Source organism: Acomys russatus, chromosome 12, assembly GCF_903995435.1.
Source record: "Acomys russatus chromosome 12, mAcoRus1.1, whole genome shotgun sequence".
In the NCBI taxonomy this organism is placed as follows: domain Eukaryota; kingdom Metazoa; phylum Chordata; class Mammalia; order Rodentia; family Muridae; genus Acomys; species Acomys russatus.
The window spans coordinates 54,290,055-54,307,364 of NC_067148.1; the positions used below are offsets into that span (position 1 = coordinate 54,290,055).

The following is a 17,310-nucleotide window of genomic DNA, read 5'->3' on the forward strand; positions in this document are numbered from 1 at the left end:
ACTCCAACCTGCTTGTTCTCTCAGCTCCTGGACCCACTAAAAACTACTTCACTCCTAAGTCACTGTAGTCGAGTTTTTTGGGGTAGGGGAGATTCTGGGATTTGTTGTTGCTGTGGCGGGTGTTTGTTTGGAGACAGAATCTTGAGTAGGGCCCAGGGTGGCCTCGAACTCACGGTGCACTTGAGGCTGATCTTGAACTCTTGTCTTGCCTTGGCTTGTCTGGTACTGGAATGACAGGCATGTGCCACTACACCTTACTCTCTGCCTTCTGTGACAATACAAGTCTGTCAACCGGACATGTTGAAGGGTTTGCTCTCTGCCTCACTCAGAACTAACTCCTCCTGGAGACTCTGGCCTCATAAAAACCAGATGCCTGCAATCGAGCCATGGATGAGTGTAAAGCTGTGGCCGGAAGGAAGACAGATGACTGCAGCTAAACAGCTTTAGGAATGGCAGGTGCTAAGGAGCTTTGAGCTTTTAAGGGCACAATTTTCTCCCTTGTTTTCTGCTTACTCTACTGCAGAGAGATATTAATTAGTTCAGGACATTAGTCAGTGTTTTGTCACTGAGGTAGCCACACCTTGTAAGAGGAAATCTGTTTAGCTCCAAGTTTGAAAAGCTGAAAAGTCCAGCTGGGTGGTGGTGGTGGCAGTGCACGCCTTTAATCCCTGCCCTCGGGAGGCAGAGGCAGGCAGATGTCTGAGTTCAAGGTCAGCCTGGTCTACAGAATGGGTTCCAGGGCAGCCAGGGCTACACAGAGAGACCCTGTCTCACAAACCAAAACAAAATAGCTGAAAGTTCAAATGGATGGCTCAGGCTCCAACCCGACCATCCCTGTAGGGCACCTTGTGAGGGTTGGCAACAGTGCTTGTGAGAACAACAGCTCTCAGTGCAAAAAGCCAAAGGGCATCTCAAGGGTCAGGCTCAGTCACACAGGAACTCACTGGAGGGACAGGAAGAGAGTGAGTGAGTGCCCTGGGGTCCCAAGAGAGAGGCCTTCATCCCTTTGTAAGGCATCTTGCAGAACTCCCCATTAGGCCCTACCTCTTAAATTCCACAGTCTTCAAGCATCACCACACCCAAACCAAGTCTCCTAACATAGGAAGCTTTGGGGAACACAGGCAAATTATATGCAAATCATGTACTCAGTCTGAATCCTACAAACTTGAGAAAGTTCTAATATGAGTGTGAATTAAAAAAAAAAAACTTAGTTGTGGTGTTATGGGGTTTATTGCTGTGAAGAGACACCATGACCACTACAACTCTTTCTCTCTGGTGTTTTTTGTTGTTATTGTTGTTTTTGATTTTTCTTTTTTTTGTTTTTGTTTTTTGTTTCGTTTTTCGAGACAGGGTTTCTCTGTGTAAACTTGGCTGTCCTGGAACTCTGTAGACCAAGCTGGCCTTGAACTCACAGAGATCCACATGCCTCTGCCTTCGTGACTGCTGGGACTCAAGGCGTGCACCATCACCATCCAGCCTGACTATGGCAAGTCTTATAAATGAAAACATTTTTTGTTTTGTTTTGTTTTTTGTTTTTCGAGACAGGGTTTCTCTGTGTAGCCTTGGCCGTCCTGGACTCACTTTGTGGACCAGGCTGGCCTCGAACTCACAGTGATCCGCCTGCCTCTGCCTCCTGAGTGCTGGGATTAAAGGCGTGTGCCACCACGCCCGGCTATAAATGAAAACATTTAATTGGGACTGGATTACAGGTTCAGATATCTAGTCTATTACCTTCAAGGCAGGAGACATGGTGGCACGTAAGCAGACATGGCCCTGGAGAGGGAGCTCAGAGTTCTACATCCACGGGCAGCAGGAAAGAAGTGACAGTGCCACACTGGCCAGGCCTGAGCTTCTGAGCCCTCGGAGCCAGGCCTCTAGTGACACACTTCCTGCAACAAAGCCACAGGTAAAAGTCTCTGTACTGGCCGGGTGTGTGTGTGTGTGTGTACATGCCTATAATCCCAGCACACGGGAGGCAGAGGCAAACAGATCACTGTGAGTTCAAGGCCAGCCTGGTCTACAAAGCGAGTCTAGGATAGCCAAGGCTACACAGAGAGACCCTGTCTTGAAAAAAAACAACAACAACAACAACAAACAAAAACAAATTTGTGTACTAAAAATGACTTCCACTTTTGGGCTGCTTCAAAGGTCTCTGGAAAGCCCTCCAAAGGCTTCTTCCCTGACAGGAGCTGTTTTCACAGGATGCAGTCACAGATGACCAGGCCTAGCAAGCTTGGAGCATCTTCCTCAATCACCACATGTTGCTTGATGACGCTACATGACATCCTTGGGTAGCTGTGAGCCATCTGCCCTCCTTATGCACAGCAAGCCCAGGTGAACCTAAAGACACATAAACACATCGCACTAAGCATTAACCTCAACGCTGAGAGCAAAGACAAGGCGAGTTTTGTGTGTGTGTGTGTGTGTGTGTGTGTGTGTGTGTGTGTGGTCCTGTACTGTGTGTACAACAGCCACATGGCACCACTATAGGAACACCGACTAGACTATAAACACAGCGTAGCACCCTTCCACTCCAGGAGCCCTTGGCTTGGTTGGCACTGCTCGCATCTGGATAGTTTCTGGTTCAAATTAAGCAAAAGAGCCCTAGACTGACTGACAGCAATACCACCTAGAGAATGGCATCTAGGCTCCCAGCAGACCTTGCAATGCCCTCCTCACACCAGCTGCCTCTCACTCAGCCCTCCAGGTGGAGCCGGATCATCAAAGACGCCTCTCAAAGTTCATCTCCATCACAAAAGCCTCTGCATGTAACTCAGTATGAATGAAGCACCAGGTCCCCTTTCAGTGACTCTGGGGATAAATACACAGGCTCATAATCATCTGTGATCTCAAACATTTTGAGGGACTCCTCCTGTCTGTGGCTGGTCTAGAGTTGTCCTCAAGCAGGGCCTTCGCCCACTGTATGAGGGACGCTCAAACAACACTACTGGCTAGGAGACCACAGCTTCGTTTTCACAGCAGGTCTCAGAACTAGGAGCTGTTCTGAGTCCCCTGAGCCATGGGAGATGATTCAGAGTAACTGACCAAGTCTTTACTAGTGGGAGAAAAAAAAAAAAGTTTCCTTTAATTCTTTAAAAACTGGCGAGTGGCCAGCATGGTGGTTCAGGCCTTTAGTCCCAGCACTCAGAGGCAGAGGCAGGTGGACCGCTGTAAGTTCAATGCCAGCCTGGTCTAGAAAGCGAGTCCAAGACAGCCACAGCTAATAATACAGAAACTGTCTCAAAAAAAAAAAAACAAAAAAAAAAAAAAAAAAACAAAAAAAAAAAACAAAACCCAAACAACAAACAAACGAACAAAAACAAAACAAGAAATGAAAATGTCTGGAAGACACCTGAGGTGTCTGGTTCCTAAGTCCTTGTCATTTGAATTCACGAAAGTAAATTTTTTATTTTGTCTTGTTTTTAGTTTTTCGAGACAGGGTCTGTGTAGCCTTGGCCGCCCTGGACTCGCTTTGCAGACCAGGCTGGCCTCCAACTCACAGCGATCCACCTGCCTCTGCCTCCCGAGTGCTGGGATTAAAGGCGTGCGCCACCACCGCCCGCCTCATGAAAGTAAATTTTGCAAGGAAAGAATTGCATGTGAGCTGGGCGTTGTGGCGTGCCACCTTTAATCCTAGCACTCGGGAGACAGAGGCAGGCGGATCACTGTGAGTTCGAGGCCAGCCTGGTCTACAAAGCGAGTCCAGGACCCTAAAGAAAAACAAACTAACAAACCCCAAAACCACAAAAAAAAAAAAAAAAGAATTGCATGTGGGACTTTAACTCATTCCTTAAGCAGACTTACGCTTTCCCGAGGATCTGACTACTTTTGGTCTGATTCCCCCATGTTTTAAAAGGCACATTTTTAGTTAGGGCTACAGCACAGAAAGGAACAAAGTGAACATTTACATTTCTCCTTTTCCGTATCAGATTCGCAAACTGGAATCAAGTACGAAAGTCAGTGTTTTGTTGTCCCGCTTCGTGGGAATACCATTTTGGAGACCTCCTTGCTGGTGTTGGATTTAGACTTGAGACTCTCCAAAATAGGACAACGACCTGGAGTCAGGAAAAGCTGGATTTCGTCCTACTCTGTACTTGGGAACCTCAGAGAAGCACTTAACTCTTCAAACAAAGGGAACAGTAAGATCCGCGATAAGAGTTCGCGTTAGATAGGCGCTGCCAATTTACCAAAAATAAAAAATCGCTCATCGCAGGGGCCGGGCCACCAGACTCCGAGCGAGCGAGCCCAGCGCTGGCGTCCTGATAGTCTGCCATTCCCCCGAGAGGCGGAGGGGGCAGGTATCCTCGTCGAGCCTCCCCGCGGTCACAAGGCTACGATCCGCCGGGAGGACGGGGCTCGGCCTGGGCCGCGCGCCCGCGGCGGCTCAGGGTCGGCTCGGGCGCGCGGGCTCGCCAGCCGGTGCCGCGGCTTTAACGTGCCGCACGGGGAGGCCGTCCGGCGGCGCCGGCGGAACTTTTGTCACTCAACTGCCGTCCGTCCGCGGCCCGGGGCTTTGTTCAGTCACTCGCGAGGCCTGGGCGCGCGGGCGGAGGCGGCGCTTCCACCACTCGGGAGGCGGGAGCCTCGGCCGTGGACCGCCGGCGAGCGACGCACGAGCAGGTCTGGGAGGGGCGCGGGCGACGAGCGGCGCGCGGCGGAGCGGGCGGCGGCGGCGGCGGGCGGCGGTGGGCGAGGCCGGTGACCCAACAGAGCCGCGGGCCGCGGGCACCCCGCCCGCCGGGCTCGGGCACACGCCGCAGGTCCCCGGCGGGCAGCTCGCGCCGCGCTCCGCACGCTCGGCGCCAGGGCGCCTCTAGCCGCGGGTGGGAGCGCGCCTCGGGGCCGGGCCGGCCGGGCGCGGGAGGCGGGCGGCGCGCGGGGCGGGCGTACGGGAGCCCCCGCCGCAGCCGCCGCCGCCGCCGCCGCCGCAGGCCCGGGCCTCGGCCCGCCCCGCGCGCGCCCCCGCCGGCCCGCGCGCGCCCACCGGCTCCCGGCTCGCGCGGCTCGCGGAGCGGGATCCCGGGAGACGAGGAGGCGGGGGCGAGCACAAGATGGCGGGTACGTGGCCTCAGTTCCCCGGGCGGCGACGGCGGCGGCGGCGGCGGCGGCGGCTCCCCGCGCTCGGCAGCGCCCGGGAGAGGCCGGCGCGGGGAGGCGCCGCCGAGCGGGCGGCGGGCGGCTGGGGCGCGGCGCCGGCCCAGGACGCTGACCCGGCCTTTCTTCTCTCCCCCGGCGCAGACCTCTCGCTGCTCCAGGAGGACCTGCCGGAGGACGCGGACGGACGTGAGTGGCGGGCGGCCCGGCAGCCCGGGAGGGCGGCGGGCGAGCGGGCGGACTCGGGACCCCGCCGCGCCGGGGACGCCCGCGTGGCCCGACTTCGGCCGCCGCCCGCAGGCTCGGGCCGCGGGGCGGCTGTTGGGGGAAGCAGAAGCCGGCGGGGCGGAGGCCGGAGAGGGGACATGGGTGTGTTTTTCCTGAGTGTCTTCCGCACGGTCGCCCTGAGGAAGGAGGCGGCGGGCGCCCGGGAGGTGTTTCCGCAGCGCGCCGGGGCTGAGCGGCGGCGGCGCGGTGTGGTGCGCCGGCCCGCCCTCTTGGGGTTCCCTCGCCCGAGTGTGCGGAGGACAGACCGACCCTGTGTTTGACTTGAGCTCCCCACCACCACCACTAACACATTTGATTTGTGAATTTCGGGGAGGTTAGAAGGTGTGGCCTGGGCAGGCTGCAGCGACTAGGTTCAGAGAGCAAAAAAAAATTTTTTTTTTTAAATTGGGAATGTTCAAAGCTGGTTCTCATACTTAAGTGCTAAAAATTACAGGTTTCCGTTGAGATACTAAAGTTTTTAAAGAGTTGGTTCTTTTGTACATTAAAAACAAACAAACTGCTCAACTTTGAACCTTGTTTCCATGTGATGAAGGAAATGAATTACTTAGGTATCTTTCATTTGGAATGTGTTTTTCTAAGCTTTATGAAACGGTGTGAGTTGGAGACAGAAAAGACTAGGATGAATTAGCTAAGTTTGTATGGGAAGAAGTTACGAAGTGCACCTAAGTAGAAATGGTTTCTATTCATGTTAACGTTCCCAGATACCGTGACTGATGAAAAATTAAATCACTAGATTTTGAAGAGTGTTTTAGGAATAAAGAATGCACAAAAATATATTAAGGGTAGATCATGGGAGACTTAAGGGGACCAAGAAATATGCATAGTTGCGCTGATTACCGTGGTACAAGTGCTGCAGGGCTGGAGGAAAGCCTGCCCAGGTAATCCAGAGGTGCCATGGTGGTAATTGCTCCTCCAGTACTGTGCAGATAATCCTTAGCGTTGTCTGAAGTGATTTTCTTTTCTTTTTTTTTTTTTTTTTTTTGGTTTTTTGAGACAGGGTTTCTCTGTGTACCCTTGGCTGTCCTGGACTCACTTTGTAGACCAGGCTGGCTTCGAACTCACAGCGATCCGCCTGCCTCTGCCTCCCGAGTGCTGGGATTAAAGGCGTGCGCCACCACGCCCGGCCTGAAGTGATTTTCTTTACCCCACTTAAACTCTTGTTCTGAGCAAAGGGACGAGGCGTACTGTTGAGAAAGTGCCTTAGTCAGGGTTGCTGATACTGCGGGGAAACTCCATGACCAAAAAGCCGCTTGAGGAGGCACGGCTTATTTTCCTTAGTTATCATCAAGGCAGTCTGGACAGGATCCTGGATTCAGGAGCTGATGCAGAGGCCGTGGAGGGGTGCCTAGCTGGCTCAGCATGCTTCCTTAAAGCACCCAGGACCTAGGGGCCAGGCCGTCCCACATCAGGCTTGGCTACCACCAGACAAGGAGGTTTCCTCCTCTCCGGTGAGTCTACTCGACACAACACTAACCAGCTCAGAAGGCTTCTCTAAAGAGTATTTGGAAGCAGGTGCTCATATCAGACTTACTGTTGCTAAGTCTGCTTGGGGAGCAGAACACACAGTAAAAGACTGCTGCTTTGTTCAGTTTCTTCCCCCCTTAGGTCACTTATTGGCCTAGTGGTGTGCTTAAGATATTAATCAAAGCACCTATTGATTTTTAGATCTCTTTCCAGGTTAGGATTGGAGAGACGGACCTGATTGTTATTTTGAGGCAGGGGCTTCTTGTTCTTATAAAGTACGGCAGAAACATCTTAGTATTTATTTGTCACTGTGCACCCCTAAAGAAGGTGTAGTGCAGTTTCTCTTTGGCTGTTGGGGAGCACAGTCTGGAAGGAAGGTACTGAGCAGTAAGCCAGGGGTCTGTTGGGTCTGCAAGGTAGCTGTAAAGATGGGCACAGTTTATATGTGGCTCTACAGGGTGCCATCAGGAAGGCACCAGGCAAAGCTGCCTTGTTGTTGATTTGGCAGGGGACTTTGGATCATCGAAGGTAGCTTGCTTAGCTCTGTCTTGTCATTAAAACAGATATTTTTAAAATTCCCTACGTTCCATCATCCTTCTTAGCGTAACCCGGGTCAGCGTGTGTGACACCCAGAACAGTACCACCTTGCGGCATGAGCAACGGGCGGCCATCAAAAAGCAGAAAAGGAGTGGTAGTGCTGACACTGTGGAGACTGCACTTAGAAGTGTGTGCAGTTTACCTTGAAGGTTTCCTTTTCTGTTGAGTTTAAGATAAAACATTGAAGGCACAGATAGTTTATTAGCTATAATTTAATTAAAGACGTCCTTAGAGTAATTGCTGGGTTTTCTCAGTTGCTAAAGTTTAACAGTTAGTTAATGCCGTTACCCAGAGTGTTTGGAGCAGAGTCTATCTGACCACTCTGATCTCTTGCGAAGAGACAAAAATGAGGGCAGAGTCTTCCATAGTGTGCACACGAGAGCGTGGTGCTTGGTAGGGAGGTGAAAAGCCGTCCACGTCCAAGAGCCTCTCACCCTTCCCCTTCCTGATGCAGTGACCCAACCATAAAACTATTTTCACTGCTACTTCATAACTTCAGTTTTGCTGCTGTTATGAAATGCAATGTAAATTTCTGTATTTATATTACAGATGCAATGTGTGTGCTGTGTGATGGTCTGTGAAAGGGCAGTCCAGCCTCAGAGAGATCATGACCCACGGGTTGAGAACCGCACAGTAGAGAAGCCTGACTATTGAACTCTTGACTGCCTGCCCTTACAACTGAATTTAGCAGCTTGCAAGTGTGAATTTCTATTTTATGGAGGGCAGCCACCAGAGTGAGCCCTCCCTGCACCTTGTTGGTGCCGTTGTGATAGGGAGAAAATTATTTTTCTGGTCAGGCCCCAGAATCTTGGTTGTTTTTCCTAGACACGTGGCCTAGGCTATGTTGGAATGGAGGATAATCCTCTGCACCCATGGAGACAGAGGGGGAAACCGGGAGGAGCCAGATCTTGAAGAGGGTATTATGTGGTTTTATAATTGGTTTCAAGTCCCGAAGTCTGTAGAGAACTTTAGAGTGGGAGAAAGAGCTGATTAAAGATGGATTAGAGGGCTGGAGAGATGGCTCAGAGGTTAAGAGCACCGTCTGCTCTTCCAGGGGTCCTGAGTTCAATTGCCAGCAATCACATGGTGGCTCACAACCATCTATAATGTAATCTGGTGCCCTCTTCTGGCCTGCAGGTGTACATGCAGACAGAACACTGTATATAATAAATAAATAAATCTTTTTTAAAAAAAGATGGATTAGGCTGGTATCTTTGGAGAAAATGTTTTCAGCCATAATAACTAAAAGATGTATATATTGTATTGTATATGAAGAATTCACAAAGTCATTATTAGAAAGTATTTTAGAAAAATAATACAATAAAACATTTTTATGCTTGGAGGCAGAGGCAGGCAGATTGCTATGAGTTCCAGGCCAGCCTGGTCTACAAAGGGAGTCCATGAAAGCAAAGGCTATACAGTGAAACCCTGTCTTGGAAAACAAACAAATAAAAAAAGAAAAATTTCAGTACTATGCAAAACATTTTAAATTTCAAAGTGAAATGCCGAGCGGTGGTGGTGCATGCCTTTAATCCCAGCACTTGAGAGGCAGAGGCATGTGGATCACTGAGTTTGAAGCCAGCCTGGTCTACAAAGTGAGTCCAGGACAGCCAAGGATATATAGAGAAACTCTGTCTCAGAAAAACAAAACAAAACAAAAATCAAAGTGAAGGCAAACTAGTGACTCCATTTGATCAGATGTCTCAGCAGATGTCAGTAAAAACCCTCTTTAATGTTTATGATTATCAAGAATAATGGAATTAATTCATAAATAATAGATTTTTAGAAAATTGCTTCAGCATTTTATGGTAAGTTTTCCAAAGGTACAATTCGAAGTTGCTGAGTTTCTGGAATGGCTGAGCTAGGACTTACACATACAGTAAAAATTGTTAATGTGCATAGAAATGCACCGTGGGAGTTGGAGTAAATGTAAACTTATTAGAGTGGTTAAGCTTGGTGGTTTTCAGTAGCTCAGAGACAGCCATTCCTCCTGCCGTGCTGTGGTCCTCTGATGCTGAGGTCCATCCATCCATCCATACTCCTGGAGCTGCCTAAGTGCATGTGGAATTTTAGCCAGTTAACAGCATCCTGCTCTTCCAGAGGACCCAGGTTTAATTCCCAGCACCCACTTGGTGACTCACAACCTGTTGTAACTCCAGTTCCAGGGAATCTAAACCCTTCAGGGCTCCATGGCCACCAGGCAGGGTAGTATGCAGACATACGTGCGAGCAAAACACACATGCACATAAAGTAAATACTATGAGTTAGGGGTAGTGTACAGACATACGTGCACAAAACTCATATGCACATAAAGTAAATACTGTGAGTTAGATTTTGTAGCACTAAATAGCTATGTAGGCAGTTTGCCGGACGCCATGCCTGAAGCTCTTTTGACGGTTAGTCTAGGATGCTGGGGTGATCACTCCTGTTTTAACAGTGACAAAACATGATGCTGAGCTTTTGGAGCTGGGTGCGCATTGTGCCATTCCTCAGATTTTTCTTTTTCTAGTTTTTCAAGACAGGGTTTCCTCTGTGTAGTCTTGGCTGTCCTGGACTCACTTTGTAGACCAGGCTGGCCTCGAACTCACAGAGATCTGCCTGCCTTTGCTTCCTGAGTGCTGGGATTAAAGGCATGCGGCACCATGCCTGGCTTATTTTTATTTATTTACTTATTTATTTTGGGTTTTGGAGACAGTTTCTCTGTGTCAACTGTCCTTTTGAAAATACTTCTTCTTGCCGGGCATGGTGGCACACACCTTTAAATATTTCCTTTTGTTTGTTTGTTTGTTTGCTTGCTTGTTTTTTGAGACAGGGTTTCTCTGTGTAGCCTTGACTGTCCTGGACTCACTTTGTAGACCAGGCTAGCCTTTAATCCTAGCACTTGGGAGGCGAGGCAGGCGGATCGCTGTGAGTTCGAGGCCAGCCTGGTCTACAAAGTGAGTCCAGGACACAGAGGAACCCTGTCACAGAGAAACCCTGTCTCGAAAAAAAGCAAACAAAAAACAGAAGAGGAGTCCTATCCTGTGCTTAGGGTTATAGTTGTATGCCCCCCTATACCCACAGAGAACTAAATTTTTTGTTATTTCCAATGAAAGACAAATAGGCCTTTTAAAGTAAAATTCTGAAGCCTGCCGTATTTGTTTGGTTGCCCATTCATTTTGGTCCTTTAGTCTCTCTCTCTTTTTTTTTTTAAGATTTATTTATTTATTTATTATGTATACAGTACTCTGCCTCCATGTTCACCTGCACGCCAGAAGAGGGCATTAGATCTCATTATAGATGGTTGTGAGGCACCATGTGGTTGCTGGGAGCCTCAGGACCTCTGGAAGAGCAGCCAGTTCTCTTACCCACTGAGCCATCTTTCCAGCCCTTTTGCCTCTTTTCAAAGCATTGAATTTATATTTGCTTATTCAACTGTTGTATCTTAATAATCTATCTTGTATTTTGAAGTAAAAATATTTTTCTCATTCTTTGGTAAATCATTTTTGCGATTCCCTAAAATTTTCTTTTGTCTTGTGTCTAAGAATAATTCTAATTCAACATGTTAAGTACAAGAGTTTGTGGCATACTTTTAGGGATTCGGCCTTGGAGATGTAAAGCGTGTATGTGAAGACTGTAAAGGTGGGCAGTCGATGAGTGGGGTCACCTTAGGCGCACCTCCAAATTCATCCTGTTGTTAGCTCCTTTGCTCCCTGCAGTTACGGAGCAGCTTGGTGCTCAGCATTTATCAGGCCGCATAGGAGGCATAGGAGGCTTAAGTGTTCTGTGCGTAGGAAGAGAGCCCTGGGTCTTCTTGAGCTGCCACGCCCGGGACTCAGGTCTTGACTGTCTCCATCAAGTCCTGTACTTTCTTGTTTGTAAGCTGCCGCCTTTGTCCGCTCACATCTTTTGCCCATCTTTTTGCTGGATTTTCTTACTAGGCTTTGAGGAGTCGTTATATGTTACAGATATAGGTCCTTTTTCAGACATGTGGTTTCCACCTGTGTTTCAGTATCAACTCTGCTCTGTGTTGTCGTTGTCCTCCAGCATATTTGGAAGAGGAGGCGTTTGAATTTTGCTGTTTATCATGCTCACCAAGGATGGTGCCAGGTATCAGGCTGAAAGTTCATGGAGACATTTTTGGAGACTAGGATAAGTGTTGGATTTTGTCACACATTAAAATTGCTTATTCTCAGATTTTCAATATGATTTGTTGATTTAAAAAACATTTTAGGGTGAAAATGTAAACATACACAAAAGCAGATGAGTTACCATGTTCCCTTCACTCAACTTTAGGTTTCACACGCCCTTCTGAGGCGTGTGCTCCTGAGGGAAGGGAAAGGAAGCAGGCAGCACCCATGTGAACCGGTCCTCACACTGCATGCTAAGCTGGACCTTTGTGTTCTCAGACACGTTTCAATGTAGATCATTTTTATACTTATATGCCATTTGTCTTGGTAGAAATGACTCCTTTGTTTAACACTTGACTTTCTCGGAGTTGACGGTAATTTGGACCTGGGCTTGTTCACATTTTTTATTTAAACTCCCCATGAGGAAAGGGCTTGCTGACAGAGTAACTGGGTTAATGAGACTGTAAGGAAAATGTCTTCTCACTGAGGGAGAGCAGTGGAGAGTCACAGCCTGAGTCCTGCCTGGCAGCTCTGTGAGAAAGCATGGGCTTGTAGCTCATCTTCCACTCACTTATTTACAGAGCCAGGGGTCAGGGCCAGAACCCTATACCAAACACTGCTTGCTTAGGTATGAGGGAGTCCTTCACCAGATGGCATCTGTGCCGTAGTGGGTGCATGCTGTGAGTCATCTTTACATCTCTAATAATGCCTAGTAGATAGTTGTCGGCGTGTGTCATTTAGGGAATAATGACCTAAAAGTGTGTGTGTTCATCAGTATAGAAGCTAGCTGCCCTCCCACGTACTGCAGTCAAGTACGCCAGGTCTCCTCATGGAAGGCCCTGTGAGGTAGGTTTTCTTTGCCTCACAGGTGTGCTGGTGCATATTGCTGGTCCCACACATGGTGGGCTAGCACTGAAGGTAATGCGTTCTAGGCCACTCTAGGCGACACAACAGCAAATTCTAGACCTAGATTTTATCTCAAAACCCACAAATATGGTCTGGTAGGAAGAGGCGGTGGGTAACAGCCTGGTGTCCTGAGTCAGTCCCCAGGACCCACTGTTAGAAGGCAAGCGCCAACTACCACAAGTTGTCCTCCTGACTTAACATGTGCAAATACACACAAAACATGATAAGTGTGAAAAACACCTTTAAAAACTCGAATTTCAGAAGCCATTTTCCTCTAGCTCCCCTGTGAGCTGTGCTATAGGGCAGTGTGTCAGTTATTACTCATCAAACTGTTCCTAAAGACCCAGGGACTTAGCGCTTGGGAACTTGAATATGTTCTGGTGGACACCTGCACGTTATTGCACAGTACACACTCAAACTTGACTTCTGTTGTCTGAGGCTACATATGAGAATTGAATCACAGCTGGGCGTGGTGGTGCATGCCTTCAATCCCAGCACTCGGGAGGCAGAGGCAGGCAAATTGCTGTGAGTTTGAGGCCAGCTTGGTCTACAAAGGCTACACAGAGAAACCCTGTCTCAAAAAACAAACAAGTAAAGTTAGCATTTGGGCTGGGGTGGTAGATCAGTGCTAGAACACTGCCCATCATGTGCAGCGTTCTGGTTCTATCCAGCATGCCTGCCTGCCTATGCACACACACCAATCTTGATGGTGCACACCTTTAATCCTACAAAGAGGCAGGTGGAGCTCTCTGAGTTTCAGGCCAGCCTGGTCAACATAAGGAGTTCTGGGACAGCCAGACTTACATAATAGAGTCTCTCAAAAATAGATACAATCTTAATATTATTAGTATTATAAATTTAATAATAGATTAAATTAGTATTCACCTCCCAGGAGTGACTTAATATGTTTTTGCTGCATTACTAAGCTAGTCATTGGAAAGTTCTATAATGGATCAGAGAGCATCAGCAGGAGGCTTTGTTAGCATGGCTACTTTGGAGCTGCCCAGATCTGCCATAAGTAGTAAAAGTGCCTGTATAAATGCACAGCATAGATGTTTCCCAATAAAATTTTATTTACTGCTTGCTGGCAGTAGTTTACTGACTCCCTTTGTAAAAATCAAAGATCAGACACATTTTTATTTTTACCCATAGCTGAGTCCCAGCCATAGCGACCTTTGCTGTCCTCACATACCCTTTGATAGTCTACTGATGTGGACCTTTACTTTTCTGAGCAAGCTAAATAAAGCCAAAATCCTAATCTGTTTCGTATGACTTATCTTAAAATTAAACGTATCAGTTTTAAGTCTTCCCTCTCACACAAAAGAACCACAAATAGAATGCCTTTCTGGATTGAAACTCCATTGTTAACATTCTTCCTGTTGGCTCAGCCTTCTACATAATATACAGATACAGACAAAATACAGAGTATGTGTTCATCTTAATTGTGCAGTGAGCCTTCTGAGAGTAAATCGTTACCTTTAGCCCTTATGTCCTAAGAGCAAAGGCGTTCTCTGCAGGATACAGTCACTGTACTCTGAAAACTGTAGTGTGTGTGCGTGTGTGTGTGTGTGTGTGTGTGTGTGTGTGTGTGTGTGTGCGTGCGCGCGCACTCCATACTGACATGGTGGCACTGCTTGTCCAATACTGTCCGCCCTTTACAGGAGCTGAAGGCCACACATTGTGCTCCTTGCCGTGCTTCTGTCTTCTCGGCACTTAGCTCCCCTCATGCTGCACGTGCTTTCTTCCTCAGTTAGCTTACCATAATACTTTGCTGTAGATAGCACTTCTTATGCAGTGTAAAGTAGCGGAGGTTGACCTCAGACTTCCAGGCTTCAGCTTCTGGTTCCAGTACCAGATTTACAGGCATGTAGCCACCACACTGGCATTTTAGAAGGGTTGTTTGTTTCCTTTTGACTGCATTCTAGCTTATTTTTGCTTTTTGGAGGACAGTGGTGTGGCAATGCTGTTCCTTGGCACTGCAGCCTCTCTGCCTTCTGCTAAAGTATGCCGCTGGGTCTCAGCGCTGTGAGACAGGTGCGGGTTCCTCTTGTCATGGTGGAGGGTGGCGGGTGAGTCCCAGTGCAGTGTTGGTGTTCTCACAGTGGCCTGAGTCAGTCACAAGAGCTGGCTGGCACTCTGCTCTACAGGGAGCTTGTCCTCCGTGTTTATTTAAGATATAATGTAGCCCCATTTATTTTTTATTTTGTTGTTGTTTTTGAGACAGGGTTTCTCAGTGTAGCCCTGCCTGTCCCGACTCCTTTGTAGATCAGGCTGGCCTCACTCAGACTTAAAGAGACCCACCTGTCTCTGTCTCCCCAAATGCTGGGATTATCCACATGTGCCACTGTGCCCAGCTCTTCTTATTTCATTAGTCAGGGTTTCCTAGAGGACCAGACAGAGGAGAAAGAGAATGGCGTTTGTTAGAGTGGCCTGCAGGCTGTGATCCAGCTACTCCAGCAATGGCTGTCTTCCAGTGCAACGGCTAAGAATGGAAAAGCTGCTCACTCTGTGAGGCTGGGTGTCTCCACTGGTCTTCAGTCCTGGAATCCAAAAAAAGAAGAAGTTCTGTTGCCAGTAAAGGAAAGGACTGGCTGGTGAGAATGGGAGCAAGCAGGCAAAGAGGGAGCTTCCTCGTGCCTTTTGATCTCTGCTGCCAGCAGAAAGGGTGGATCTTCCCACTCAAATGATTTGATTAAGAAAAATCCTTCACACATGTACGCAGCTGCTTGGAGTCAGTTAATTCCAAGAACAGCCACCACACATGTCTATAGTGCATGTTGCTGTGCCCCATTTTCCTGTCACCCCTCTCCTTTCACCTGTTGCCTTCCTTCCCCCTCCCCCCAAGACAGGGTTTCTCTGTGTAGCCCTGGCTGTCCTGGACTCACTTTGTAGACCAGGCTGGCCTCAAACGCACAGTGATCTGCCTGCCTCTGCCTTCTGAGTGCTGGGGTTAAAGGTGTGTGCCACCACCCAGCGGCCACGCCACTTTAGAAGAAGCACAAGTGTGCACACCCACAGCTGCCCCAGTGGCTTCTTAGGTGTCAAGGTTCTGTGGAGTCCCTCGCCTCCTAGCAACTGTTAGCTGCCTGTAAAGTTCTCAGGGAAGGGTGTGGCCTTGTGAGCTGCTTTCCTCCTAACTGAATGTTGACAGGCCCAGTCTTGTGCTATGAGCGGTGAGTGGCGTGGCCATGTCCTGTCTGGAGGACATCTTTCCACAACACTCCCCTTCCTCCTGTGATAGGACTTAAAGATGGCCGTCCTGCCCCTCATGTGGCCGCTGGCACCTGAATTTGGGTCTCTGGATGAGAAAAGAATTAGTCTTTACTGCTGACTCCTCTCTGCAGCCCAGGTTCTGCGTTCTAAATACTGCCTTTTGGTCTTCAGATGTAAGCAACTGCTAATAAAGTGTTTGCACCCCTGTCAGAGAGACCAGTGTGCTCTGCTTAGAGCACCCTCTGCTTAGCTGACTCTACTTTGTGTCAGTTGACAAAAACTGATGCCTTTTCAATGAAAATTTACATACTAAGTGTCATAATTTCTGGTATATTCAAGATGGTCAACAGTACTAAGAACAACAATGAAAACTAAAATGTTTTGAGTTGTACAATTGAAGAAAATACACATTTGTGTGTGTGTGTGTGTATGGGGGTGGGGAGAGAGAGAATGTGTGTGTGTGTGTGTGTGTGTGTGTGTGTGTGTGTGTGTGTGTGTGTGTGTGTGTAGAGATTGTCTGAGGTGGGGTGCCCACTGTGTCTGGGGCTGGCTGTTGACTGACTAGCTGAGCATCCTAGGCTCCTCCCGCAGCATCCGCCACAGATGACTGCCACTGCGCTGTCTTCTGTGTGGTCTCGGGATCTGACCTTGGCAAGCACTCACTGAGCCATCTCCACATTTAGGTCTCATTTTGTTACAAAGAAAGAAAATCTCAAGCATAAAAACATACTAGGACAAAATTCTGTGGTCAAAATGGAGAGTGAGACGGGCATGTTGGTGCACGCCTGTAATCGCAGCGTCCTGGAGGCAGAGGCAGGCAGATCTCTGTGTGTTTGAGGACAGCCTGCTCTACAAAGAGAGCTGCAGGACAGCTAGGGCTACACTCAGATATCCAGCTGCTGTGCTTCTGAGTTCTGAGATGACAGGCACGCACCACCTTGCCTAGCTGCGGAGGTCTTAATTTATGGGCTCTGTCAGATACTTTATAGACGACATCATTGCTGTGTGCCTTGAAGTCTTGAGCTCAGTGTAGTGGTGCACACCTGTATTCCCAGCATCATTGAGGCAGAGGCAACAGGATCATTGCAAGTTCAAGACACAGTTGGGCCACATGGGCTACACGGTAAACCCTAACCCTGAGCTCTTCTTCACATACTTAGACCTTGTCTCAAAAAAAAAGAAAGTACAAACAACTACTTTGTAAATGATAACATCTACTCTAAATTAAGTAATTGGTCGAGTTGAACTAGACAGTTCATAAGTAGCAGAACATGGGAGCTGGTTTAGGATTTCTACTTTTTTTTCCTACTTTTTTCTTTTTCAAGACAGGGTTTCTCTGTGTAGCCTTGCCTGTCCTAGACTCTTTGTAGACCAGGCTGGCCTCGAACTCAACATAGATCCACCTGCCTCTGACTCCTGAGTGCTGGGATTAAAGGCATGCGCCACTGTACCCATCTTTACTTTCTAGTTTTTAAACATTTACTTTCTTTTAAAAAGCAGAAATTTGGGGTGTTTTCAAGTACTTTGGGTTTCTTTTTAAGTGCATGGAGGTGGGAGTAGCATAGAAGGTGACGTTTATACTGCCTGTCAGAGTGGTTTTTGTAATTGTGTTTTTACACAGAGAAGTACTCGGTTGTCT

General features: G+C 48.4%; 1 protein-coding gene across 1 annotated transcript in view; it reads left to right on the top strand.

Annotated features, from left to right (window-relative positions):
• Positions 1–4,967: 4,967 nt before the first annotated feature.
• The window catches only part of Ppp4r1 (protein phosphatase 4 regulatory subunit 1), a 55,610-nt gene continuing 43,267 nt past the window's right edge, over positions 4,968–17,310 (top strand). The window contains exons 1-2 of the mRNA XM_051154449.1: positions 4,968–5,058; positions 5,239–5,283. Coding sequence (XP_051010406.1) covers positions 5,052–5,058; positions 5,239–5,283 — 52 coding nt within the window. The 5' untranslated portion in view covers positions 4,968–5,051. The remainder of the gene's footprint in view (positions 5,059–5,238; positions 5,284–17,310) is intronic.